The sequence below is a fragment of the Melanotaenia boesemani genome, chromosome 2 (assembly GCF_017639745.1).
Source record: "Melanotaenia boesemani isolate fMelBoe1 chromosome 2, fMelBoe1.pri, whole genome shotgun sequence".
Lineage (NCBI taxonomy): Eukaryota > Metazoa > Chordata > Actinopteri > Atheriniformes > Melanotaeniidae > Melanotaenia > Melanotaenia boesemani.
The window spans coordinates 5,859,957-5,886,570 of NC_055683.1; the positions used below are offsets into that span (position 1 = coordinate 5,859,957).

General features: G+C 37.9%; 1 protein-coding gene across 1 annotated transcript; it reads left to right on the forward strand.

Annotated features, from left to right (window-relative positions):
- Positions 1 to 973: 973 nt before the first annotated feature.
- Positions 974 to 26,537, forward strand: card11 (caspase recruitment domain family, member 11). Its single transcript, XM_042007450.1, has 25 exons — positions 974 to 1,266; positions 10,366 to 10,565; positions 10,801 to 10,938; positions 11,352 to 11,528; positions 12,253 to 12,401; positions 13,302 to 13,481; positions 13,899 to 14,045; positions 14,325 to 14,450; positions 14,685 to 14,879; positions 15,796 to 15,939; positions 16,226 to 16,295; positions 16,392 to 16,597; positions 16,712 to 16,836; positions 16,923 to 16,963; positions 17,096 to 17,207; positions 17,312 to 17,513; positions 17,693 to 17,819; positions 18,030 to 18,273; positions 18,490 to 18,574; positions 18,769 to 18,864; positions 18,993 to 19,110; positions 22,540 to 22,722; positions 23,343 to 23,464; positions 25,040 to 25,155; positions 25,639 to 26,537. The coding sequence occupies exons 2-25, from the start codon at positions 10,376 to 10,378 to the stop codon at positions 25,841 to 25,843; spliced, it is 3,498 nt and encodes a 1,165-aa protein (XP_041863384.1). The 5' UTR covers positions 974 to 1,266; positions 10,366 to 10,375; the 3' UTR covers positions 25,844 to 26,537.
- Positions 26,538 to 26,614: the final 77 nt, after the last annotated feature.

A 26,614-nucleotide genomic window follows, 5' to 3' on the forward strand; every position in this document is an offset into this window, starting at 1 on the left:
ATTATCTAAGGTCCCTAAGAATCTTTCTCAAATGTTCTCTGACAGTTTCTGGTTTTGGTATTTGGTTTGCAAAACAATAGAGCTTTTCAGCTTTAAAAAAATCAAAATGTTAGCAATGAAAAATGTGTTTATGAACATCTTTAATATGAAATAGTTGGGAAAACACAGATATTGGCCTGTAAAGACATTAATAAAGGTTTTCTTAGGTGCAAAGCATCTGCTCTATTATAACAGAGTAACAGCTGTGTCAAAGGTTTATAAACCCAGATCACATAAATGCTCAAAATTATTAGGCCAGCCATTGCAATTTAGCAATTTTCTTAGTCTAAGGCTACTTTTTGTTTGATATCTTAGGAACTAGAAGGAAACTTTAGACTTCAGTACTTACTCACATTTTAATTTTCTCCAGGCTGAAGATGAAAGAGTTTTACAGAATCTTTCAGTTAGAAATATTTACAAAAATTCAATTCACAACTATGCGCTGCTTTACTTAACCTATGGTAATAAGTAGCAACATTGCATTGCATTCAGAGCAAATGCAATATAATGCAATTAGATAACAAAAAACAAACATTAACAATCCTAATATCTTTGCACACCAATAATAATAATAATAATAATAATAAACTATGTGACTGTTGCTTTCCTTGTTACAGGCTAAAATTGGATTATTGCTCATTCATTATGTGTAAACAACTTACTGTGGTTTCTTGGAGCCATACTTCTTTCTTAGATTTTGCCGTGGAACTTACTGATGGAAATAATGAAGTGACATGTTTTTGATGATAATCACTTAGAAAACAAACTAGAAACGTTAGCGGGGGGGTATTCATCATCAACATCAACATCTTGTTTTTTAAAAACAAGCTGATTTGTGTAGGCTCCTGGCTGGTTTAGGATGATATAAAAGAGGCCACAGGTCGCAGACGTAAGCTTGTCCTGACTTCGCTGCAGTGAAGCTGTTATTTCCATGTGAGCTCACACCGCCCGCCTCCGCTCCGTCTAGGTGCAGGCGTTTAGTCTCTTGTCTGTCTTTATCACAGACAGATTCAGGGCCACAGCTCCCATGCGCTCCTCACTTTCAGACTTTCTTCTAAAACTTTTCCTGCTCATGACTAAATGGAGACAACCTGAGCGTCGCAGTTTTCTGGTGGAATAACCCGCTCTGTTTCTTAAAAAAAATAAAAAAAATAAACACCGGTCAGACTACTACATATAAAGATCAACTTTAATATTCCGTCGGACTTCGCATTTGCCGCATCATAGGTAAGAAAAATTCTCATATAGCTATCACACATGTCCGTGGCAGATCGATCATTTCGGGGTTTAAAGGGTTACTTAGACTTGTGTGTGTGCGACACTTCAAGTGTAAGACATGTCATGTAGACTGTCACACCGCATATCACCACTGTGTCTAAACCAAGATACGGGTAATCAAGAATAAAGTTATATTTTAAAAGTACATAAAACCATGTACAAATACCACTTTGCTATCAGAGGATCTTAAGGTTGTCTATAAATGTCTGTTATTATCCAATAAGACTTTATGGGACCGACTTTCTGTCCCTACCACAACTGACATCTTCTTGGCAAAAAAAACAAGGGGAGTTAGTTTATTGCTTTGGAGGTTTTGGTAGGATCTGAGCCTTTATCTGGCATTATCAAAATGTTTGAGATTCCAGCAGCAGGTGCAGAGCACAATGGCATCCCAGTGAGAGGGAAAATCAGGAAGATGCAGGAACACCACAACACATGGCGTGCTGATCTCCCCGAGATGTAATATTTTACTTTTTCACTAAATGCATTTAGTTTGTCTTCGTAGAATTTTAGTGCTGAGTATTTATTTCTTAAGACACAGCTTTATTACCTTATTACCTCAACCTGCAGTGCAATGACTGCAAAGTTTGCAACCTGGAGGCAAACTCAATTTAGCTTCTAGAAGCTGCCATACACACAGAATAACCATCAAATTAATTAAAAAAACATACCAATTCTGATTATTTATCTATAATAATTCTACTACTTGGGACAATGTTAGTCAGAAACGATACTCTGCTTCAGTTTGGAGCGTCGCTTTTCTCTCATAGCTCACAAACAGAGCCCAGATATCAGATTCCTATATGCTTCAGTTGTCCAGCTGGACAATGAAGCCTTTATGACAGTTTGTAAAATGAACCAATCATATCTGTCCCATCGGGTCAGTGACCAGCAAGTGCAGGCCAGTACAGACAGGTCTGTAGTCATATCGGGTTTCTATATTTATATTACTGCTGTAATGTTTCCACTGTGCTATCAGTCAGATTTATCTTTTACTTTGTTTATTGTGCGTTACTTCTCTGTTGTTTTTGCTGCTGTGTGTTTATACACATAATTCTGAGCACCTGTATATGTTGTCACCACTACTTTTATTACACTTGTGCAAGGATTTAGATTCAGTTTGCACATTTTAACATTTTTTTGCCTCTCAGTTGTAAAGGATTGCTCTCAGCAGTGCTTTATCTCTGTCAAGAACTTCTTGTGCACTCAGATTTGATATAGACTTGTAGAAATGTCAGTTTCCATTCAAGTAGTGGTTTCTTTTTCTTTTTCTTTTCTTTTTTTTGAGTCAGACAAAAGCAAGTTTCTAAGACTTTAGGGTTGTTGCAGTGGGTTTGTTTATATGTTTATCAGTAAAACAGCAAAAATGGCTAAAGTCAGTATAAAGTTGTGGAGAAGTGGCAGAAGATACTCTCAACAAGTGTACTTATAATCTCAATCCTAATTCCTCTCCTCTGGATTTACTACTGGGCCCAGCTCTTTGCTTCGCTTTACATTTTGCATAAAGCAGTAGTGGTTATGCGTTGCTTTAGCCGAAGAGTTTTGTGGCTGTTTTGGTGGCTAGATGTCCAAATGGGAAATAATACACGCTTAAATTCCCTAAAAGGTCATTACTTGGGTTTATAGATAAACCATGTTTTAACCAGATTAGAACCATTTACAATGACAACCTGGTACCGAAGTACATGAGTTAAATTAAGTCACAGTTTTTCATACACGTTACTTCCTTTGGGCACAGATCCTGGCAGTAAAAGTATGGCAGATATTTGGGGTTAAACATCAATACTTGCAAGCTCATAAGATCAAATAATCGTATGAATGATTTTGATGTTTAATCCAAAGTGAGTACATAACATTAAAATGAACACTTTTGGAATATTTCTGTCACAGCTACAATGATTCCTTTTCAAACATAGAGTCTCTGCATTTATAAATTCAACCTTTCAGTGTATTCTCATTTTAATTAAACTTTTAAAACCTGCTGTCCCCCGTTTGGGGGACGTTGAGAACAGATGGTGCCAAAATGGACCTTTTTGGGACCTCAAACTTGAGCTGAACTGTCTGCACTAAAACCTCTCATTTTCTTCTGCTTCACATAATCAGAGTTGGCCTTTGCATAGAGAATGCTCACATATTATGATTTGATACAGACTTAGAAGTACAGCTGCAACATGTCAAAGAAATATTCTCATTAATCCACAAACAGGATTTTAGGCAACCCTGAAACATCTTCTCATTTGTGCTATTTGCCATTTTCATTTATTCTTCACCAGCAACATATATACTCCGTATACTCAGTATTTTGAGTTGAATGGGTCAAACACAATATGTCAACATGCGTATAAGATGGGTCATTCCACAACTACAGCACTCACTCAGATTACAGATCATTGGCTACAGGAGATTGATGAGAAGAAACTGGTAGGATCAGTATTATTGGACTTAAATGTAGCCTTTGATGTTTTAGATCATAGTATCTTATCAAATAAGTTAGTTTGTTATGGATTTGAACCATCTGCTGTTAAATGGATTGAAAGCTATCTTAATAATCGTGCGTACACCGTTTATTTTAATTCTGAGGTGGAAAAGACTAGTTGTGAGGGGGCCCAGGGTAGTTGTTTAGCTCCACCTTTATTTTCTGTCTTTACAAATGATTTTCCAATTGTACTGTAACATGCAACCATGGCAATATATGCAGATGACACAACATTATGGTTATCAGCAAAAAATGTAAGTCACCTTAATGCTATGTTAAACAAGGAGTTGAATTTAGTTAAACAATGGATGAATGAGAATAAATTAGTTATCATTGTAGGTAAAACTAAATGTATGGTGGTTGGGTCAAAATATTTTCTTAAGGAGTCACCAACATTGCATTTAACCATAGGAGAGAATGTGCTCCAACAAGTAGAAGAAGCAAATGTCTTGGAACAGCCAGATAAACAATATATTGCAAAAATGGGTCAGAGTATGGCAATACACAGATATTACAAAAAATTAATTCCTCAGCTGCTTACCAAATGATTAGTTCAGTCATTAGTGTTATCTTATTTAGATTATGCATCAGTTGTTTGGTCAGGCACTAATGAAAATAATTTACATAAATTGCAAGTTGCACAGAATAAAGCAGCACGAATTGTTTGTGGCTGTCCGTACAGAACTAATGCAAACACAGTGTACAGTAACGGTTAACTGTAAAATACAGATTGAAGTATTTTTATTATCATTTATTCATAATATTATATTAACAAAAAGTCCTGAAGTTATTTACAGGAAATTGTCATTTTTTGCTGATCAACACAGTTATTGCACAAGACAAGCTGGTGGAACGAGGTGTGCTCTGCCTCTAAGTAAAACAAATCAGTTTCAGCGAGCAGTGTTTTATCGGGCCATGCTTGCATGGAATGGACTGCCAGAATTCCTGTTACTGGAAAATAATAGAAAATGTTTTCAAAAGAAACTTAAACTTTTTTTGTTTACACTGCAGACATAATAATGAAAGAGTATCGATAATATTGGAGTATGTCTAGTGATTAGTTTAAAAGAGCTATTCTGTAAATATAAATGGTGTTTTTTAACTGTTGTGTATATATATGTATGTGGGTGGGTGTGTATATATATCCATATATATATAGATATATATATATGTTTGTGTATATATGTGTATACATATGTGTATGTGTTTATGTATGTGGGTGGGTGTGTATATATATCCATATATATATAGATATATATATATGTTTGTGTATATATGTGTATACATATGTGTATATGTTTATGTATGTGGGTGGGTGTGTATATATATCCATATATATATAGATATATATATATGTTTGTGTATATATGTGTATACATATGTGTATGTGTTTATGTATGTGGGTGGGTGTGTATATATATCCATATATATATAGATATATATATATGTTTGTGTATATATGTGTATACATATGTGTATATGTTTATGTATGTGGGTGGGTGTGCATGGTGTATAAACGTATGTAAATAACAAAATTTGTGATGTAATATAGAGGAGACCCCAGGAAGAATAGTTAATGATGTTTCAGTAACTAATGGGGATCTTAATCAATGAAATGAAATATACTGATATTTATATATGAATAAATCTTACAAGTCTTCCTTTTACTATGACTTTCAAACTGAAATGAGTCAAATAGACCTTCATTTCATTAGGAGTTTTGAGCAGTGGCCTTAAAAAAGCACAGAGGCCATGTCTTTCAGTTTATTCTTGTCCGCTGCTGAAACGGTTGCATGTATTGATAGTGGATCATTTCCAATTATGGTAAATAGTAAAGTCAGAACATTTGTCGTGACTACTTTCAAATAAAAAACAAAACAAAAACAGAACCCCACATTGGGATTGCCAAAAACCCCAACTGAACCCATGATAGTTGCAATCTTCACTAAGCCTGCTGAGTACATCCTGTAACACAGTACTGTATACAGCTGTGTCTGTCTGCTTTTCACTTTTGTGTTTAATGAAAAAAGAGGAAAAAGCAGGGTTTAGACATGTACATATCTGTGGGCCTTAAAAAGAAAACTCTGACCACAGTTCTAGAGACAAAAATGTCTGACTGAAAAAGCTAAATGAGAATAGAGGAAGAGATCTGCTACACACATCTGGTTCTAAAAGGAGGAAGCCGATGTAAATTTTCTCAGTAATGAACTCTAAAATAGGAGAACTGAGAAGAGGAAACGTGTGGTGACTTGAGGGGGTCTGCGTGTGTTATTTGTGTGTTCATGTCAGTACGTGTGTATAACTTCTGCATGTGCATGAATGCAAATATTGTGAGTTGGTCTGAATGTTTGTGGCTTCTTCATCTACAGTGACTGTAGCAGCTTATGCAAGCTGCATTTACAAATAATAGCTTCAGGTGTTGAGAGGGTATGATTTTCTGTCAGCTTAAGACTTTATGAAAAGCATTGTCACTGATTTTTTCACCTGCTGCAAATCAGATGCTTTTCTGGTAGCATTTGCCTATAGTGTAACCAGTATTTGTCATTTCTGTGCAGCATGAAAACACAAGTCGGAGTCCTTGCATGCACAACACTGATGAGTGTGGAAAAATTTGTGTTTACATGAGCGGTGGCATCAGATAGCATTCATTTGCCTAACTGTTAGCTTAAGTCACAAAGCAGGATTGTTAAATAACGCCCACTAACCTGACGGCATGCAAATGCAACAGATGCATGGACAGTGTGTAGGTGTGTGTGTTTTTATGTTTAAAAAAGGAATGGAATGATGATGTGATAAAAAATCGAGCAGGTGTAAGAGGAAGAGAAAGGGAGAGTGCACATTGTGGAGAAATATGTTTCCAATTGAGTGTGTGTGTGTTTGGGGGGGGGGGGGTTACACACAGTACATTTGTTGTTATGTCAGTTTACGGAAGCCTGATTAGGTTTCAGGGGGCAGCAGCTTAGAGAGATAGCTGTGTGAATGTGGATATATCGTCTCAGGTGACATCACTTGAAGCTGTATTGGGTTTGCCTGAAGATTTCAGGTTTGTAATTGAACACAGTGTAAAGATTATAAAAAAATTGATTACAAGACCTCTGCAATTTGCTCCTCATCATTGAAGCAAACAAAAATTAGCCACTTTTTGTGTAACACACCCACATTTATAAACCAAATTCTTGGTGACCAAAGACTGATGTCTTTGCCAGAAATGAAGAAGGGAGTGGGGCTGCAGGAACTGAGTATTGTCTGGCTGCAGACAAAATCAACTTCAATGGACTGCATATAAAAAAGATGGATGAAGCCAACATGATGTCATCCTTTGTTCTGTTTGCACGATTTTAAAGCAGTAGCACTTAACTGTGGCAGTTTTTTTTTACATTTTTGCACCCTTAAGGACTAATTCAGGATCCATCTTGCATCCTGTCTCTTCTCTGAGCTCTCTGTAGCCAGTAAAATTCAGTCTGATGTTAACGGTTGTCTTTTCTCTTTCTCTGTCACTGTATCTTTTTCTATTCCTCTCTTTCTCCAATAATGCCCATTTGCATTTTTTTTGCTGAGTCAGCCAATGTACATGCTGGTACAATCTGTTGATATTTAGCATGTGGTATGTGATGTGGTGCCGTAAAGCAAAACTCAGCTGTCATGTGAAGCTCTGGGCTGGAACACAGAGTTGTGAAGTGAGGTTTGCCCCCAGTAAAGTGCATAATGACTGTAAGTTTACTATCAAAACAAGCCAAAAGCACAGAGTTTTAAGGCTGGAAACTTGTAGTATTGCTTTAAGTCAACATCTTGATTTATCCCTTCCAAACACAACCTCATACGTTAAAAAAAGAAGTAATTAAGCTTTCTTACTTTTATACACTGGCTTCTGTATAAAAGTGAGAGAAATAGGTTCATTCTGTTTTTCATCAGAAAGGTTCAAACCAAGTTTTTTTCTGCATAGATTGGGGGTGTGTGTTTCCTCCACATGCTACATTCCCCCTTACAGTTAAAATACAGGCACGCTGGATTCATTGGTATTTCTAAACTGACCACATGTATAATGTGTATGTGTCTGTGGCAGCCCTGTGAAAAGCCAACCCAGAGTGTGTAGCAGTCATGTTGACTTGCAGAGGAAAATGTCACCACTATGTTTTTTTATTCATTTCTGTACTGAAACATAGCTCATAACTTCCTTCTCAAGGCATTGTGATGTACAAATTGACATTTTTTGTCCAAGTTTGACATCTGACTCATGGATATATAGTTAATTAGCACTAATTCTTACAGGGAGGTGGGCGTGGGCGGACTGAGGTGTTGCTTTGCCAATTATATGAGTGTTGGGGTGTAACAATAAATTAAAAATTAACATTGAAGATATCAATCAAACAGCAATATAGTAATCATTTGTAATACATGCTTAAATAATAAACATCTAGAATTTGTCACATGTGCTTTGATGATAAAAATGCAAATATCAAAAGGTGTGGTGTGTAACTGTGATTAGTCAGACTGTACTACCTTAGTTATTATAACTAAACCAAAAACTTGTGAATTACACCCTTTATAGTTTACTCTCTCGATATATAAAGTTAAATGTTACACATTTTACAGATTGGAGTTTCTGTCATGTCATGCCGATGCTGCACTACACACAAAGAATTGTATCCTGTCATCCCGTAAAACCTGGACACATTTGAGTTTTGGAGATTTGCATAAATTTTTCAAATACATGATCTCTGATTACACTGGGTTCAATAGACAGCTGATTTGGCCAGGGTGCACCTTGATTCGGCTGTCCGGATAATGTGAGACTAGAGAATGAGTAGATAGATGTAACCCCACCCAACCCCAGCTAGAAAGGATACAGGCAAAAAGGTGCAAAGAAATGGCTTCGTTTTTCAGACCAGTAGGCTACAGAAGTTAAGTTAAGTTATTTTTGATTACTCACACTGTTAAAAGTTCTGCTCTACAAGTTTAAACTTGGTCCAAAGAAGATGCAGGATTATAGCATAAAATCAGTACAGTACTCTTACTGTTGTCAGAGATTATAGTATAATTATACAGTCAATCTAATCAAGCACATCAAGTAATACTTTTGCCATCAAGGAGTCCAGTATATCCCTGTGGAAATGATTACATATCACACTGGATGTTTTGAAAAGCACAAATGCATTGCATTTGTTTTTGTTTTGCTCTGGAATTGAATCCTAAATTCTGCTGGTTTTAATATGTTTTGAGTAAATCTGTCTCTTGTGTCTGCTAGCTTCTCTTTGAAGCTGTATTAATATGTGGCAATGCTTTAGTCTAACTCAGATAACGTTTGCTAAAAAAGAAAACCATTTTTACCACCTGCCCCACTTAATTAACATAGTGAGGAGACACAAAGCCAGTGACCTCAAACCCTGGTCCTTGGGGGCATCCGTACTGTTGTTGATGTTTGTTTGTTTTTTTTTTAATGGTCTTGTTCTTGACAGTCTTTGCAAAGAGAGAGATATATCTCTAATTTTATTAATAATTTTATAGTTCTGTTCCACGAACAGATGCTCTGATATTTTAATGAATAATTTTTTGGGGCTTTCTCTATTTGTGAAAGGCTGTAAGCATCTTATTTGAATTGCCACAAAACCTCCAGCAGTAGCTCAGTTTGGAGAAATGATCAACTTTTAAAAGTATGTTTGCAGAGCTCAGATTTTCACAGAAGTTCTGAAATAGCTTTTTTTCCCCCACTCATTTCTAGCTTGTATTTTTCAGAAAATGCTGTGCATTTGCTCTGTCAGTGTCTTTTAATGCTACATTTTTTGTTGTTTCCTAATTTCTCCAGCAATTTCTTTAAACCAGCATAGTTGGCAAATAATCAGTCCATGCAGAATTACACTCTTATTTTCTTCTAGAGCCAGTGCAGAAGGATTCAAGAGCCATGGGTTGCAGATCCCGGGTCTATCTCCTCAAACTGTTGACAATAAGCTAACAAGGGCAATGCTAGCATTTTATGCCTTGCAGGGATAATGAAAACATCCAAATTATGGAGGTCTCCTCCAGTCTTATTCCCCTGGTCCCTGCTGTTTGAGCTCATCAGATGTCAGCATAAGTAGAGAGTGATTTGATGATTGTAGTTTCCCAGATAAAAATCTGTATAATCTATGGTTTTCAGCACATCCCGTTTATCTTAGCCTAGCATGCTAGCATACTGAGTTTTGGTCATTTAGCTTCATACCACCATAGTTTTGCTGCTCATAAATCAAGGCACTGGACACAATAACCTTGTTTAATATAAGATAAACATTTAAGTATAGATGTTGGGATCAAATTGTGCAAACTTTTGTGTAGTAAGTTGTAAAATTTCAATGGTTAGCATGTCTGCACCATAAAATTAAATACAGGATTATGTGAAAATTAATGAAACAGCTGTTGTGATTAAATTTAAAAGTTGTATAAATGACATTATTTAAAGGCCATCTGCTATTTTCAACTACCCTAATGTGTTATAAAAATAGCCTGGTGATGTGATTTTAGAGAACCATTGTCAGGCAAAAGGACACATATGAAACCCTGCACTGCCTAAAGTACATGTTGGTTTTGCTGCTTCTCAGGGTGTAGGAGATGGAGAACGGGATGTCAAATGATGTTGATGCCATGTGGGAGAAGGTGGAGTGCAAACGCTACGAGCTGTGCCGCGCCATCTCTCCAGCAAAGCTTACCCCCTACCTCCGTCAGTGTAAAGTCCTGGATGAACAGGATGAGGATGAGATTCTCAACTCCATGCTGCTGGTCTCAAAAGCAAACCGCACAAGTGGGTGGAAAGATGTGTGATAATATGTTGATTTGTGACAGCAGAACCCCTATTTCTTTGATGTACTGTTTCAATTCAGTAGTTTTATCCTTGGTTTAACTATTATTGTAGACTATGGATCAAACACCAGCTTTATTTTTCCTTAGTTTATGAACTAAAATGTAACCAATGGAAAGTGGGAGCTTTGTGTTTTTTGAGCGTCGGACTTAAAATATGTTTATCAAACCTCTGTTAGGCCGTCTACTTGACATCCTCCGCACTAAAGGAGAGCGGGGATATGTGGCATTCCTTGAAAGTCTGGAGTTTTACTACCCTGAGCTGTACAAGCTGGTCACGGGAAAAGATCCCACTCGGCGCTTCTCCACCATCGTTGGTAAGGCAATCCACGTGTATGCATGGTCACAAGTTTTATTTACTGCTTATCTGATCTGGTTTCAATAGACTGCAGTCTATTTTCCTGCAATAAAGCAGCCTATGGTGCATCCACCTCAATGACAACATGACAAGATAAATCTGATAATTACAGGCTGTTCCAGATACTTGAAAAGTAGCTATGGATGAAGAAGAACTACATGGAAACAAAAGGAATGGATTGCAGTTTAATCGTTGGGTGTATAGCTCTTTTCAGGCAGGAGTAGTCATATCAGATACACGCCACATTTTTCATGTATCCTGGTTGCTAGTTGAGGTTGAAATCAAATCAACTTCCGGAGCAATCTTTTTACACCATGCATTACTTAAAATAAGTTTGTCACCTTTTTCTCCTCCTATGTTTCCTTATTTTAGTGGAGGAAGGTCACGAAGGCCTGACTCACTTTCTAATGAATGAAGTGATGAAGCTGCAGCAGAAATCCAAAGTGAACACCCTGCAGTTTGCAGAGCTCAGCATGAAGAACTGCACACTGGAAGATGAGCAAAAGAAACTTCGGCTGGCCAATCAGGAGCTTCAGGCCTTCCAACAGAGTAAAAACACATTATTTTATGAATATCCCCTGATAAGAATTGAAAAAAAATCACATAATCTGTATTTCTGAGATACTGCAAGATTTTAAATATGTCAAATGGTTGAACAATAAATGGAAACCAACAGCTTATCACCATGCACTGACACTGCTACCCCACCACATGTGCTTGGTTTACCTTGCTTGGTGTACCACATTTGAGTTTAACAAAGATTTCCAATCACATTGTCAACCAATGGCTGCTGGTGAAACTAGGACATTGTGCTCTCATGTCCTGTGCAGTTTACATCTGCAGCTGGTACATGAGGCTCATTTACAGTTTCTAAAAATAGTGTGAGGAAGCTGTTTAGGCTAGCTCAGTGCACAGTTCTCTCACATTTTTGGACATTAGCTAGAAACAGAAGATATAAATGGAATGACAAGGTAATTAAAGATAAGCTATTATTATACCAACGTTCGAAATGATGTGCAGCCAATCAGTTATAAAAAAGCCCTGCATCATTTAATTTTTCTTCTAATGAACCTTGCTAATTATTTATTATGATGACTGAATGTCCAAAAAAATACTTGAATGGGATGTAAAGTGTTGCAAAACAACACAATGAAACACACTTTTTCATTTAGAAGTCTATAAAGATGTGGAATAAGTTCAAGGTGTAGTGTAAGAATTTGCACTACAGATCTAAACAAATCTTCCTTGTAATTTTATGTGGTTGGTGTTCCAGGGTACAATAAGTTGAGAGAAGAGAGGAATACCTATAATGACGAGTTGCTGAGAGTAAAGGATGAAAACTACAAACTGGCCATGAGGTATGCCACGCTCAGTGAGGAGAAGAACATGGCTGTGATGAGGAGTCGAGACTTGCAGCTAGAGGTACTTCCTGTCACACATACACCATCATCACTCTGTGCTGATGAGAAATTATAATTATTGTTAGAACATTAAAGGTGGATTTTGTAGCTTTGGTCTCTGGAAATTATCCCCACAAGGGGGCAGAGTTTTTACAAAATTAAGTGTATGTTTACATTCCGTGTCAAGATTAAGGTTGCATTTACTTACTCATAAATCTGTTTGTCTAACATCAGTTTTTCAATCTTTTTTCATAGTCTCTGTTGCCTGTTGATGCACCACTTTTTCCTTTCATTTAATTAAAAAAAATCATGAAGACATAGCCACCTTTACATGTGTATGGTTCCCATTTTGTCATTTGTTTTCTTCTTTTTTTACAATCACATCACAGATGTGGTGGCAACCATATCAGCACTGTCACCTTTTTCTCAAATAGGTTTCACTTTGTTGGCGCAAAAGAAAACATCCTTTTTATTCACTGATGTTTCGCTTTGGTAGCTGACATGTATCACAACAAACCAACGTTGTAGAATAAGCTGAAAAAGTTATAACTGTGGCATAAGCTGCAGAACATTAGCAGATAGAAGCGTTTACTTACCAATCCAGAGTAAAAGTTTAACAGTATTATTCTTCTGTTGACTCCATTGTATATTAGACACCACATGGGCCCTTCATTGACTAGTTAAAAAGTTGTATTACATTAAAATACAGTCCATCTCCAAAGATTTCAGCGGCATCCTACATAGGTGCAGTGCTAGGTATTTTTATTTAACACGTCATAGACTTTTTCATATTCAGTTTATTATTTGTAGTTAAATTTTTTTATGTTTATGTCTTTCTACCAAGAGCACATTTACCAGCAAATCTGGGGAAACCGTGGGATTTTGATGCTATTTAGCAGCTGCATCTCTTTTCTCTGTACAGATTGATCAGCTGAAGCACAAGCTGAACAAGTTGGAGGAGGAGTGTAAGATGGAGAGGAGACAGAGTCTCAAACTGAAGAACGACATTGAGAATCGCCCAAAAAGAGAGCAGATCTTTGAGCTGGAAAGAGAGAATGAAATGCTCAAGATTAAACTACAGGACCTACAGTCCATCATTCAGGTATGTATGACTGAAATATGTGTGCACAATAAAATGTTTAGGTGCATTTTTTTTTTTTTTTTTGCTGTACTGCAATTAATTACAGTGATTAAATGATTCTCTGTGAGTAGTGGAGAAGTTGTTTTTGCACAGCTGCATAAAGAACAGTTGGAGCAAATTGGGCCTTTTGGAAGAAGAGGCTTAAGGGGGCTGGAGCTAAAACTGCATATATTTATTTTATACGAATGAGTGTAAGGTGCTCTATGAGACACCAAAGTAAAATGATAGACTTGTAAATGTGCTTCATGTAGGCATGATCTCTGACATAACAATGTTTTTCAACTCTTAATCAACCAGAATCAAGAAAATTTTAAATTTTTATCATAACCCCTGTCATTTAATTTCAAATCTAACATTGTGTATTTGTTTCATACCCAGCCCTGTCCCTTACCTGCGTCAGACAAGGCCATCCTTGACATTTTGGAGCATGACAGACAGGAAGCTCTCGAAGACAGACAGGATCTGGTCAACCGCCTCTACAACCTACTTGAAGAAGTCAGACAGGCAGAGGAACTACGAGATAAGGTGAAAACTGCACGCACAAATTCAGCAACAAATATATACTTGCATTGTAGAAGAGGGATGAGGGGATCGCTTGCTTTAAAATGTGAAGCAGAGAAAGAGACAAGCACCCATGATGAGAGATCCCAGCACCTCTGAGATAATAGACCTTTATGAAACACACCTTGCTCCATCTCAGATTTGTCTCTGCATAACATAGTATGTCTTACGTCTTAGTCTGTTTGTCTGTTTTTTGTAAAAACCATAACACCAGTGCTGCTGTGCATGTTTCTGTTTGTGCAGTACTTGGAGGAGAAGGAGGACCTCGAGTTGAAGTGCTCCACACTTCAGAAGGACTGTGAGATGTATCGCAACCGCAATGACACCATCGCTACACAGCTGGAGGAGGTAGAGAAGGAGAGGGACCAGGTGAGAAAGCACAAACACAAATACATTTTTTCACTTTATCTTTCAGTAATAAAATGTATAAAAGTGAAACACTGATTGCTAAAGGGAAATACATATAAGCCTGAGTGTGCAAAACTTTATTTGGTTTTTATTCCGGCAATCAGCCCCTCAATACAGTTCATGGTGTGCTATACATTTTTTTATCAAACTTTGCTTTATAATTACATTTTTGCTCATGTTTCTTTGCTGCTGCAGGCTTTTCGATCCAGAGACGAGGCCCAGCACCAGTTTTCCCAGGGTCTCATCGACAAAGACAAATACCGCAAACAGATCAGAGAGCTTGAGGAGAAGAGTGATGAACTCCATATTGAGATTGTTCGCAAAGAAGCCAAGTTGGTCACACTTGAGTCTCGCTTGCGACGGATGTCCAAAGACATTCCCCTGGATCAGGTCCGTTATAGCAGAGCACTTGTGCCTTTTGTTATACATTAGAGAAGTTTCTTCATTGTCATTAATGTACAATAAAATCAGATTAGCTCTTTTTTACCACAAAGTGATGCAAAAGGTCTCAGAAACTGTATGTATCAAATTTCATAAAAACAACATTAAGGGGGTTAAAAAAGGTCACACATGTGAGTATTTTACTTGCAAGGAAGATGCATTTGTCCAAACTTAAAAAAGATGGAAAGCAAGCGGTAGCGGTAGCCCTGCTGATAAACAGCGTTGCGGTATACGCTCGGATCTCTGATGGCGGTTATCTGGGGATAAAATGGAGCACCAGAAAGTTGTCAAACAGTTCAAGGAATTCAGATACACACAGTACAGTATATGTGCATTTTCTATGTTGGCTGCACACTACTCATGGATGCACATTGGCAGCGAAGCTGGGTGGATCGATCAAAATATCGATTGTATTGATACCAGGGCTAGTATCGGTATTGCTCAATACCAGTGAGATGAGCTTGATATTTTGGGCTTATAGGGCTTTGGGGGGAAAAAAGCCAAATAATGTGAATGAAAACCAACCAATATAAGGTTTTGGCTAAATTACACCGTGTGTGATAAAAGATAATAACACAGTTATTTTATTATTTTGTTACATTATGTTATTTTATATTGTTTACAAACAAATAAGCTTAAATTTGAATGTCTTAGTTCTGCCATTCAGATTGTTAATAACAAATGTTTTATTTGGGAAAACTCTATACACTGTGTTTAATTATGATCATAATAATGATCAATAATTAAAGGCAAAATCATTAAATGATACTACTATGCCATGGACCACACAAATTATTTTTAAAAATTAGCTGAATTCACGAAACATGCCTCTTTTTTTTGTTTTGTTTTTACTGTGGTTTTGCAGAGTTTACCACGGGACTTTCTTCCAACCATCATTTCTCAAGTGGGGACACAGGGCCAATCTGAATGGTCCAGTGATGAGTCCCATGAGGAGAAGCCACCATTAGAAAAGCCTCCCCTAAAGCGCAGACCCAACCTGAAATCACCGGTCAGCAATCAACTACTCACGTCATGTGCTTTCATTGTTTGTAAAATACATGCTGGTACCTGGAACAGCAACCCTTCAGCAGCCACATTAGCCCAACATTTATAATAGTTTACTCTGTTATTACAAAAGGCAAATAATATTTAATCGATATTTAATTAAGGACACATAAAAAGGCTGATGCTGTGCTGCATTCTACGTAATACATGAAATGTCTGCAAATGTTTAACAACCTCACATCTGTGGAGAAATATTTTCAACTAAAAGGTTTCTGCATTTTGTCATTTAGAAGAGAGTTAAGTCTCCAGTGTTTTTGGTTAAAGACATTCAACTTAATTCGGATTCAGGTCATCGTGCAGGTATGCAGATCACATCATTCTCACGGTGTGTATCAAAGACATTCCCTGTGTGTAAACAAATCTCTTATTTGTTTCTACTTGAACCTTCAACTACAGCCAACGGAGGGGATTTTCTGGAGATACAGACGGCAAACTGTCATGGCAATGGCAACTCGCTCCCACCCTCACCCTCACCCTCGCCCTCGCCTTCCCCTTTGCCTTTCCCGATGTCTCCCACGTATCCTCCCGCTTTGGCTCCCCAGCTCTCCTCCTCCACATCCCCGCTCCTGTTCCACACTGCAGAGCAGACCAGACCAAATATGGTAAAACTGAGCTGCTGGGGTTTGAGTTTTCATCCGATATTGTGTCAGGCTGATTAAATCTAATTATTTTTCATGCTGGCCTAACCTGTAGTTCTGTGTGTGTAAAATCTCCAGCTGCGTTACCGTAACGACAGCATGATGTCCATAGTGGCGGAGCCACCTGAGAAAGCATCGCTGTACCGCAGAGAGAAGGAAACGGAGAATGACTTCAATCCCCGCAGGAACTTCACAAATGACAAGTAGATGATTACAAACCTTTATGTTATATTTTTACTTTTGTTTTTAAAACACGTCTTAAAATGTCTTCACCTTTTGTTTATTTTAGCCTGTCAGACTTTGATAGTGACTACATGGAAATGGAGGGAGGTAAAGTATTTTCACATAATGCTCAAAAATAGCAATATTTTTATCTGAGTGACTCCGTAGCCTCTGAATCGTGTTTTTAAAATCAGTCTATTCATTTAATTTTTTTCTGTTTTTTTTCTTGTTTTTTTTAAGAGGATGGCCCTAACTCTGTGATCTCATCATCATCCTCCCATCAGTCAGAGGGGATGGATACATATGATCTGGAGCAGGTCAACAATATCATTAGAAAACTGTCTTTGGAGAGGTGAACTCCAGCTTCTCACATGCTTACATATATAATAGCCACGACTTGATTTTACATAGCTTTCACTGATAAACGTTTGTGTGTTTGTGGGGATTTCTGTGCAGGCCGTTCCGCCCGTCTTTGTCCTCCTTTTCTAGAATCAGCTCGACCGTGAAGCAGATGCAGACGCTAGTGTTGCAAGGCGACAACCTGCTTAAGGACATCATGCTGGTTGGCGGCAACGAGAGTGGGATTTTCGTCTCATCTGTCCAGTCCGGGTCCAGTGCTGAGAGGGCAGGGCTGCGAGAGGGTCACCATCTCCTCCTGGTATGGTGGTAAAAATCTCAGTTAAAGCTACAAGCTCTGCAAAAAAAATAAATAAATAAATAAAAAAGTCATTTATCTGTTTTGTTTAAAATATAATAATTATTAGTATGGGACTTGTTTGCTAAAAAGCATTTAAAAGAACTTCAACTTATCTGTTTTCTGCTCTGACTGGGAATCAGCTTGAGGGCTGCATACGAGGGGAAAACCAAAGTGCTCCATTGGACACCAGTACTCAGGAAGAAGCCCACTGGACGCTGCAGCACTGCTCTGGACCTGTCAAGCTGCACTGCCGTCCCAGTTTTGACTGTATGTTGAAAGTTTTACTTTTTACTCCTCAGAGCTTACGTACAGGGTGGTTGGACTATAACTGTTAGATTAGAGATAATATGTCACCAAGAACCAAAAACAAAGTACATTTGTCTTCTACTAAAGCTCGAAAATCTGCAAACATTGTATAGTTTTTCTATGATTTTGCTAAAGTATGTGTATGAATTCAACTGTATCCATGTCGTCCAGCGTATCGTCGTCTACAGAGGGATCTAGGGGATGGCAAGCTAGTATCTGGTGACTCGTTCTACATACGAGTCAACCTGAACATCTCTGAGCAATCAGACAGCTGCTCTTTAAGCGTGCACTGCGATGAGGTGGTGCATGTGCTGGACACAAGGTACCTGGGCCGCTGCGACTGGATGTGCGCCCGTGTGGACCCCTACACCGGCTCTGATCTGGCCGAACGGGGCACCATACCCAGCAGTTCAAGGTACAGAGGAGCTTTTTTTTCCTCTGATTTTGCCAATAAGAGCTGGTTTGGAAGTTCTGTTTGTTTATTTAATTGTTTTTACTTCGAAGCTCCACAGTCTGTGGTTGAAGCACAGGAAGCAGTTTAAACAATGATTTATTTAAAATTGCAACTGTTGTTTGAGAAATTTACGAAGACGTTTTTTTTTTCCATATTTCCAAATGTTTGTGAATGTAGAGCACAGCAGCTGCTTCTAGTAAAGATTCAGAAGTTAATGAGTCGAGGAGGAAAAGAAGATAATGAAACCCGCCGCAACAGCAAGGTAGGAATTTACTCTGATTACTTTCTTCTTTTCTTTTCCTTTTATTTATTTATTTATTAGCTGGGTTGAGAAATTAATGTAATTATCCGCTGAAATATGGAATTATCTTCCACTAATAGATCATAAGATTTGAATTTTATTTTATTTTATTTTATTTTATTTTATTTTAAGTTTTCATGTCTGTCTCCGTCCAGAACAATTTACAGCCTGAAGAAGCCAGCTCCTCTCCTGATCCTAAAGCCAGCCCACGCTTGTCTAGAGCCAGCATCTTCCTCACTCAGATTTTGCAGGTTATAAACCCTCCATCTCTTCAGAGCTGCAGCCTCAGCCAGTTTTCCCTAAAACAAATATTAGACAAAGCAGTATGAAGCCTTCCCTGATATGCTCCCTCTCTGATCTTTGTGTGTTTGGATTCTAGTTCGTCAGCAGGGTGGACATCAAGTACAAACGAATGAACAGCAGCGAGCGTGTGAGGCTCATCAACTCTGGCAGCACAACACTACCCAGACAAGGCATTGAGGCACTGAGACCAGAAGGTGAGCACAAAGGAACCAGCAACCACATGCAAAGTGCTCATGCAACTAGAAAATTCACAGTTATTGCACCAGTTCAAGTTTCATTTTAAGTAGCAGATAAAATTCAAACGCTGAGAAGAAGGGAGCGGCAGCTGAAAGAGGTTTCAGTCTAAATTCTCGTGTAATCTTTTAGTTGCATGAAAAAAAAGAAGCTTGTTAAATGATAAAGAGAAAAGAAAGAGGGATTGAGCTTCACTTTGAAGGCAGTCAAAGTAAACCGTGGAAAATTAAAGCTGTCTAAAAATAAAGATCTGAGGGCTGAAAGAGTGTGAAGTGTTAGAGAAGTAAGAAGTCTAGACTAAATGTAATTCAACAGAAAGATAGACGCAGGTAAAGAGCCACATAATGTAAGCTCTGGATTTGTGACGTGTCTCAGTGAGGACAAGTAAGGTCTCAGAGCAGCAGAGTAAAAAATAAAAGGTGTTAAAACGGTATGAAACTAAAACTGTGAGCAGAAGTAAACCCACACAACACTTAACTGTTAAAGTGAAAGCATGAATGAAACTGTTCAAGAGAAGCTACGAGAGATAATATGTGTAAAACTGTTTCTGAGTATGGACTGTAAACTTTTAGCTAAAGGTAAAGAATAGTTTAAAAAGGTTTAAAATAAAAAGGCAAAGAAAATCAAATTATTAATAAAAACATGAAGTAAAAACAAATTAATCTCAATAAATAACTTTGGTAAAAATAGATGATGGGCTTAATGTTGTTTCATGGTACAAATACTACATTTACTACCACATTAAACTTTTTTCTTGTTAAGAATTTTAAAATGAATAAAATCCCCTTAAAAATGTCCGCCTTTCACCAGGCTTTCTTGTTGAGGTCTCTCATCCACAAACCCAATAGTCCTGAGTTTATCAAACATGAGTTTATCATGTCAGAAACAAGCTTAAAGTTTGATAAAAAAAAGAAACCCTAGAATACATTTTGCTTTGCCCACTCTGGTGCCAGGACACGGAAACAGGCCGGGCTACTGATCGCTGTGGGCGGAGCCAATTTCACAAGTATGAATATATGAGAGGCCACATTCTAGATTAATAATTCAATATTTGATTAGGCATTGAATACTATTAAAAAAGCCTTTTGTTGGCAATTCTTACATTTCTGAGACTTACTCAAACAATTTCATCCAAATCCATCCATAACTTTTTGAGTCATGTTGCAAACAGACAGACAGACAAACCAACACCGTAGAAGACTGATTACCTCCACCTTCACAATTATATGACAGACTGTTTGAGGCCGAGATCAGTTAATCAAACTCAAATAACCTAAACAGCGATATTATGAGAGCACCATATTTCACACAGAACAACACAGATGCTCAGTGCAGATGTTTTCATCAGGCTCTTACTACTCAGCAAACTTCTAGATCTAGATTTTTCTAGAGAAAAATGTAAATTTAAATATCTCCAGAGATGTGTTTTCTTAGCGCCGAAAGAGCACAAACAGGAACAGATTCTGATTAGGATGGCTTAGGACCACTATAAAATAGCGGTTAAACAAATAAAAATGATATTCAAAAGTAAATGAATTCAAATAAAAAGGCTTGTTCTTGGATGGAAGAACCTGAGTTAATGGGTGGGCCTTGCCCCCTGGTGTCCACCCGTAGAGCAGGGTCTGACTTTCCCCCCTGTGGTTCAGCACTTTTGTCAAAATTGTTTGCTTTTATTTCAGAAAATATTCTTAAGGGTTTTGATCTATATTGGAAAATGTTTGCAGATCTTAAATACACACAGATCATTAACAGACATGTAGTCAGTCTTATTATCAGGGAAATAACCATTCTTTAAGAAATTTAAGTATTGCATTCACCCACTTAATCAAAAAGCTGTAGCAGCTTGTAAAGGATTAAAATATTCAGATATAGTAACTTTTTTTATATATATATTTTATTCCCCCCAGCATTAAAAAATGTATTCTTGCTGTATGTTCTGTATTTCACTCATTATTGTAGTTTTACGAACAAACTGTGTTAGGTATCAAGCTTTTCTGTAACCTTTGTGCTTTGTGATTTTATTTAATGTTAATGCTTTAAAAGAGAAAAAAAATCACTGTGTGATATTTTTAAAATCGTGTCCTTGTGTGAAAGAAGCTAATTGCGGTGGCGATGTGGTACAATTGTCAAAGAAGCCACAGTATTTTCTTCAAGCCCTTTTTTTTAACTTTATTGAAACATAACAAGTAATACAGCATGTGTATGAACATCAACAGCATATTATAAGATAAATTAGCACAATTTACAGGTCTCAACACGAGACATTTTGCGATGCAAACATGAAGACGTTAGCTAACAAGCTAACAACTCCAGGCCTGAGGCACTTTTCAAGCGGTTCTATATTTTGAACACTGCCCCCATGTGGCAGTGGAAAGCTAAAACAGGCAGTCAAACGTTTACGCAAGATATTGGGAAGCATCAAGCAGAGGTCATTTCAGGCTCTTAGGAGTCCCGCCATATGATGCATGCTTGAAGTTAATGACTAGATTCATAAGGAGGAGAGAGGGGTGATCTGAGGTGTTTCTTCTCAGATTTTCATAGTGGAAAGTCCAGTTCAAAGTCCATTCCACGTTTTCAATGATCCTACTTTTATGCTTAGCTTAACTTTTATGCTGTTTTTTAAACACATGACTATGATTAGAATTAATATTCTCAGTGAGGTTTAGAAGTGACTAAATACAGACATGGTACGGGTTATAATATACATGTTTAGTGGTTACACGATTCATTGTTTTTTGGGTTTTGTGGATGCTTCCCTTCAGAAAACAGCGTCCTAGGGATGTGCTGGCTTCTCATAATGCACCACCATTAGTTGTGACACGTTATTTTAGAGATGGTGACAAAAACATACCGATAATACATTGTCTGATGAGACTGGGTTGATGAAGAGACGTGGTGCTTGCTTAGCCCTCTTTCCTATCCTCTCCAACCCCCAACTCGTTTTCTGAGTCTGGCTTTGATGGAGAATTTCTTTTACTTGAAAAGATAGTTTTTTTTTTGCTCTCCACTGTCTCCCACCACCTCCTGTATATATATAATAGGGGATTAAATTGTAAAGAAGACATGATGCAATCTGTTGGTTTTCTTACTTTACTGTGTGAATTAGCTTATTATAAACTATGTTTATAAAAAAGAAGGAAAAAGTGAAAACTAGGACCTGGTCGAATATGTCACTTTTATTTTTTATCCACTAGAACGCCTTCAGGGTATTTAGAAGAGACAGAACAATAAAACTACGTAGTATTAAGGGCTTAAAATTCTCACAAATGATAGCTGTACTGCAGGATTTCAAGTAGTGAAAAGGGATGCAGTTTTAGACCACTTATCTCTCTGGGACTGGGTGGATGATTTTGTTCCTCTTTTTGTGCTGGTGCCATGTTTGTAAATAGATGCCGCTGACCCGGACAATGAGCTGAGCAGAGGTTTGAACCTGATTGCGTACAGCCCCGTCACCCTTCAGCGGACCCAGAGAAGACGACCGGTCCTATTTACTCCCACTGCTCTGGGGAAAACCATCATCCAGAAAATTCTGAACATGGGGGCAGCCATGGACTTTGACATCTGCAAACCAGGTTAGTGCATTTGGGAATAAGCAACAGAAGCCATTTTAATGTCTACATTATGGATTTTCCCACCTTGTTGGTGTAATCCCACCGAGCCCACCTATTGTGCATCAAACATAAAGGGCAGGAGGATAGTAAGTGGTGAAAGGGGTGAGAGTAACTGACGCCTCTGTGGGGATTCAGGTCATGTATTGTTCTGGCACTGTGGTGTAAATGTTGAGTGTAACCAGAGAGACAGTGAAAGCATCATGTGAGATGGCCTAGTTGATACACAGATTCTGCAGATAGGAGTCAACTCACTGCAAATGAGCTGACTCCCTGTGGTGTAAAAATGATGAGAGGACTGTAAAGTCCTTGGAGAATCCACACCCTACTTTCATGGTTAAATCATCTGTTCTGGTATAAAGAGTTGGGTCAGACAAACTGTTAATGTAAAGAGCTGAACATCTGGCAAGTTAAAAGTGCATGTGATGTGTTTATTACGAGGAGAGTCCCCAGAGCCAAAACCTCAAGTTTCTCTTCCTTTTGATGACTGTCCTGTAGTGATGGTTAACAAATGAGCACAGTTTGATTTTCAGCCTCATATTGCATGACTTTTTCACTTTTTCCTTTTCCATTTTGTTGTGTAGATTCTTTGTCCAAAGAGGAGTTTCATCTGAAGCAGAATGTGGAGCCCTTCATTCACTACAAAGAGAAACAGACCTCATTTGAATGCATCACACGAGAGAACATCGAGGCCGTCGCTGCCAAAGTATGTTTTAATCAACATGTGTGTAGCATAAATCCTTAGAGCAGTGGTTCACAATCTTTTTCCTTGACAGCCATGCAACTACTGAAAGGTCATGGACCCCTCCCCCTGCGCTGATACCATGCCTGGCTAGCTAACTAGCTTCTTGCCACAAATGATGCATTCATTGCGCAATCCAAAGTAACTTTTAACATATAGCCTTACTTTTTTTTTTATTTTTATTAGGGACGGATCATCTGTACTGTGGCCTTTCTTACACATGTTTCATTAATGAAATGGTGCAGGAAAAACACAAAGTTACCAGGATATCCATGTACTACTTCACTGTCGTAGCTCCAATAGTTCATTGACCTTACAATACCACACAGTACATGGATGAAACCTGGCTGGATGCACATGTTGTGGCCTACTAAGCACCCAATTTTAATTTTGATTAAGGATAAATATTTTAAAATATAGTTATATAGCATATTTCGATGACTCCTATGTATTCACTTTGGGACCTGGTCTCAAAAGTTTGTGATTTTAAGCTCACAACAACAACAAAGAACAAAGGGGTTGTACCTATACTTTACTCCTTATTGACTGCTGCCTGTTTTTCAGCAGGCAGGTGTGAGAAAAGGTAAGTTAAACATGTATGCACACACACCCAAAAGTCACTGATAATAAAAAAAAACAACAACAAAAAACAAAAATAGCTAAAGTTATAATGTCCTTTTGATTTGTGAAACGTCAGGTCCTCACAACCAATCAACCTGGAAGCAAAGAGGCCCAACAGGAAGTGAGGTCATGTCTCAGTGCTGCTTTACTATATAAAAGCCAAATGAAAAAACGGACTCATGGACCACATTTCAAGGAAACACACAGATGTGCAGCTTGACCACTGAAGACACCAATACTACAGCATGTTTCATGTCTGGCTTTCTCTTCTGTTAAGCTCCGGTTTTTCCTCCCAACTGCTGCTCGCCACCTTATGCATGCTCCGGACCAGGAACTGAATAGATGTGAAGATCTGATGCAATTTGTCGGTTTCTGTTGCTAAGTTACTGTTCATGATTGGGCATTTTATCATTACATTTATAATTAATTAACCCGCATTTAATTGGACTTCTACTAAGTTTATTGACGTCCTCTGTAACGTGTCCTGAGATTACGCCACACAGAGAACTAACTCTGTTAGGTGATTGTAACTAATGCCACGTCAAAGTTTATCAAAAGGTTTGTCTCTTCTGATCTTCCCCAGTTGCATCACAAAAGATGTTCAAAATAAGCATCACAGTCTCTTGTTTTTTGTAGCCATAAGCTGGCAAACAGAAAGAAAGATCATATCTCAGTAAAATTACCTTTCAAAACAACTTTATTTGATTTAAAAGCTAGATTATGATCTTCTAATTCAGCCTTTCTACTTTAAAAACAAGTTTTCTACTTTGAAAAACAACTATAAACCAAAACTCACCAGCTGCTATAAATCTAACCGATCATTTTTTAAATATGGACAAAATGAAGTGTAAACTAGTTTAATGTTTTTAGCCAAGCTGTGGTAACATGACAGAGGTGTTTTCTTTTTACCGTCACCAGGGAAAACATTGCCTGCTGGAGGCTGAGCTGAGCTGCGTCAAAGACCTTCTGCGGAGGGAAATCTACCCGATCATCATTTACGTCAAGATCTGTGAGAAGAATGTCAAGAAGTTGAAGTAGGCCTAAAATATCTCACTCACTGCATTTACACGGGTAGAGAAACCAAACAGCTACAAATCAGGCTTCTTTTTCCAAAATCCAAATACATTCCTGTCCTTGCATGACATCTTGACTCCAGTCAGGAGATGAAACTGAGCTAGCTAACGGACAAATCTGCTAGATGGTTTTGTACTTTTTCTTTTCACAGACGTGTCCCTTACAATTTAGGCTGATCTGCTGGTGTTTCTTTACTGTCTCTGGCTAAGATTACCAGAATTTTAGGTGTGACCATCAACAAAACCCTGATGCCTGATGTGTAAATTGAGTGGCTTATGTCTTTAAATAATCTAACAGCATGTGGAACCTGTAATGCTTCTTAGAATTTAATCAAGGCAGGCAGACCATTGTTGCAGAGTGCATACAGGATCTTAGAGATACTGGGTTCCAAACATTACCACAATCGCACCACATTGCTTCCTTCCTGTTTCCTGTCCAAACAGGAAGTTGCCTCTTCGCGTGGAGTCAGAGGAGGAGTTTGTGAAGTTGTGTCGAGCAAAAGAGAAGGAGCTGGAGGCCATACCTTGCCTCTATGCCACCCTGGAGCCCGAGGCTTGGGCAGGGACAGATGACCTGATCAGGGTCATCAAAGACCGGATACTGGAGGAGCAGAAGAAGATCATCTGGGTGGAGCAGGAGCTCCTGTAGACTGTTACGCAATAACCTGCAAACAGAAACAGGTGTAGTGTAGTGGAGAATATTTGTGTTTGCATATATTCTCCACTACAGTATCTAAACACAGTAAAACAGAAACCTTGTACAGTGAGCTGCCATTCTTTTATATTCTTTTAAATTGATGTTTTATAGACCTAAATAAACACATTACGCATTTTATAAAGACGTGGCTCTGATTTAGAAAGATAAACATTACTTCCTTTGCTTAGAGAAAAAAATGAACAAAAGAGGAAAGGTGTTAAATTAAGATGCATTTTCAGGCCTGTCAGATCTTTACCAAGGCTATACTGCCCTCTAGTGGCTAATATTAGGAATCTACCCTGTAAATAATCCAATGAATGGCATTTAACCTGAAACTGCAGGAGCACACAATTACTTCCCAAAATGTGAATTATTTTATTATCATTAATCTTTGTATTACATTAGATTAAATATGTGGTGTGTGTATTTCTGTTGCACTTTGCATTAAAGATAATTATTGCAATCCATGCAGATATTTCAGACTAGCTTTGAGGATAGCTGTAATAAAGCTCATAACAACAGAACCAGACTACAATCACTTTACTTGATACCATTGCTGAATAAACACCTGAAATCCATTCTGATGCATTGGTCCATGTAAAAAAAAAAAAAAAAGATCTTTTATTTTTAACTGGGTAAACTTGTTTAAAACCCTGTTTAAATTAGTGCATTGTGTGGATGGAGATTTTTTTTCCCCTATTGGTTTTACGATGTTCCAATCTG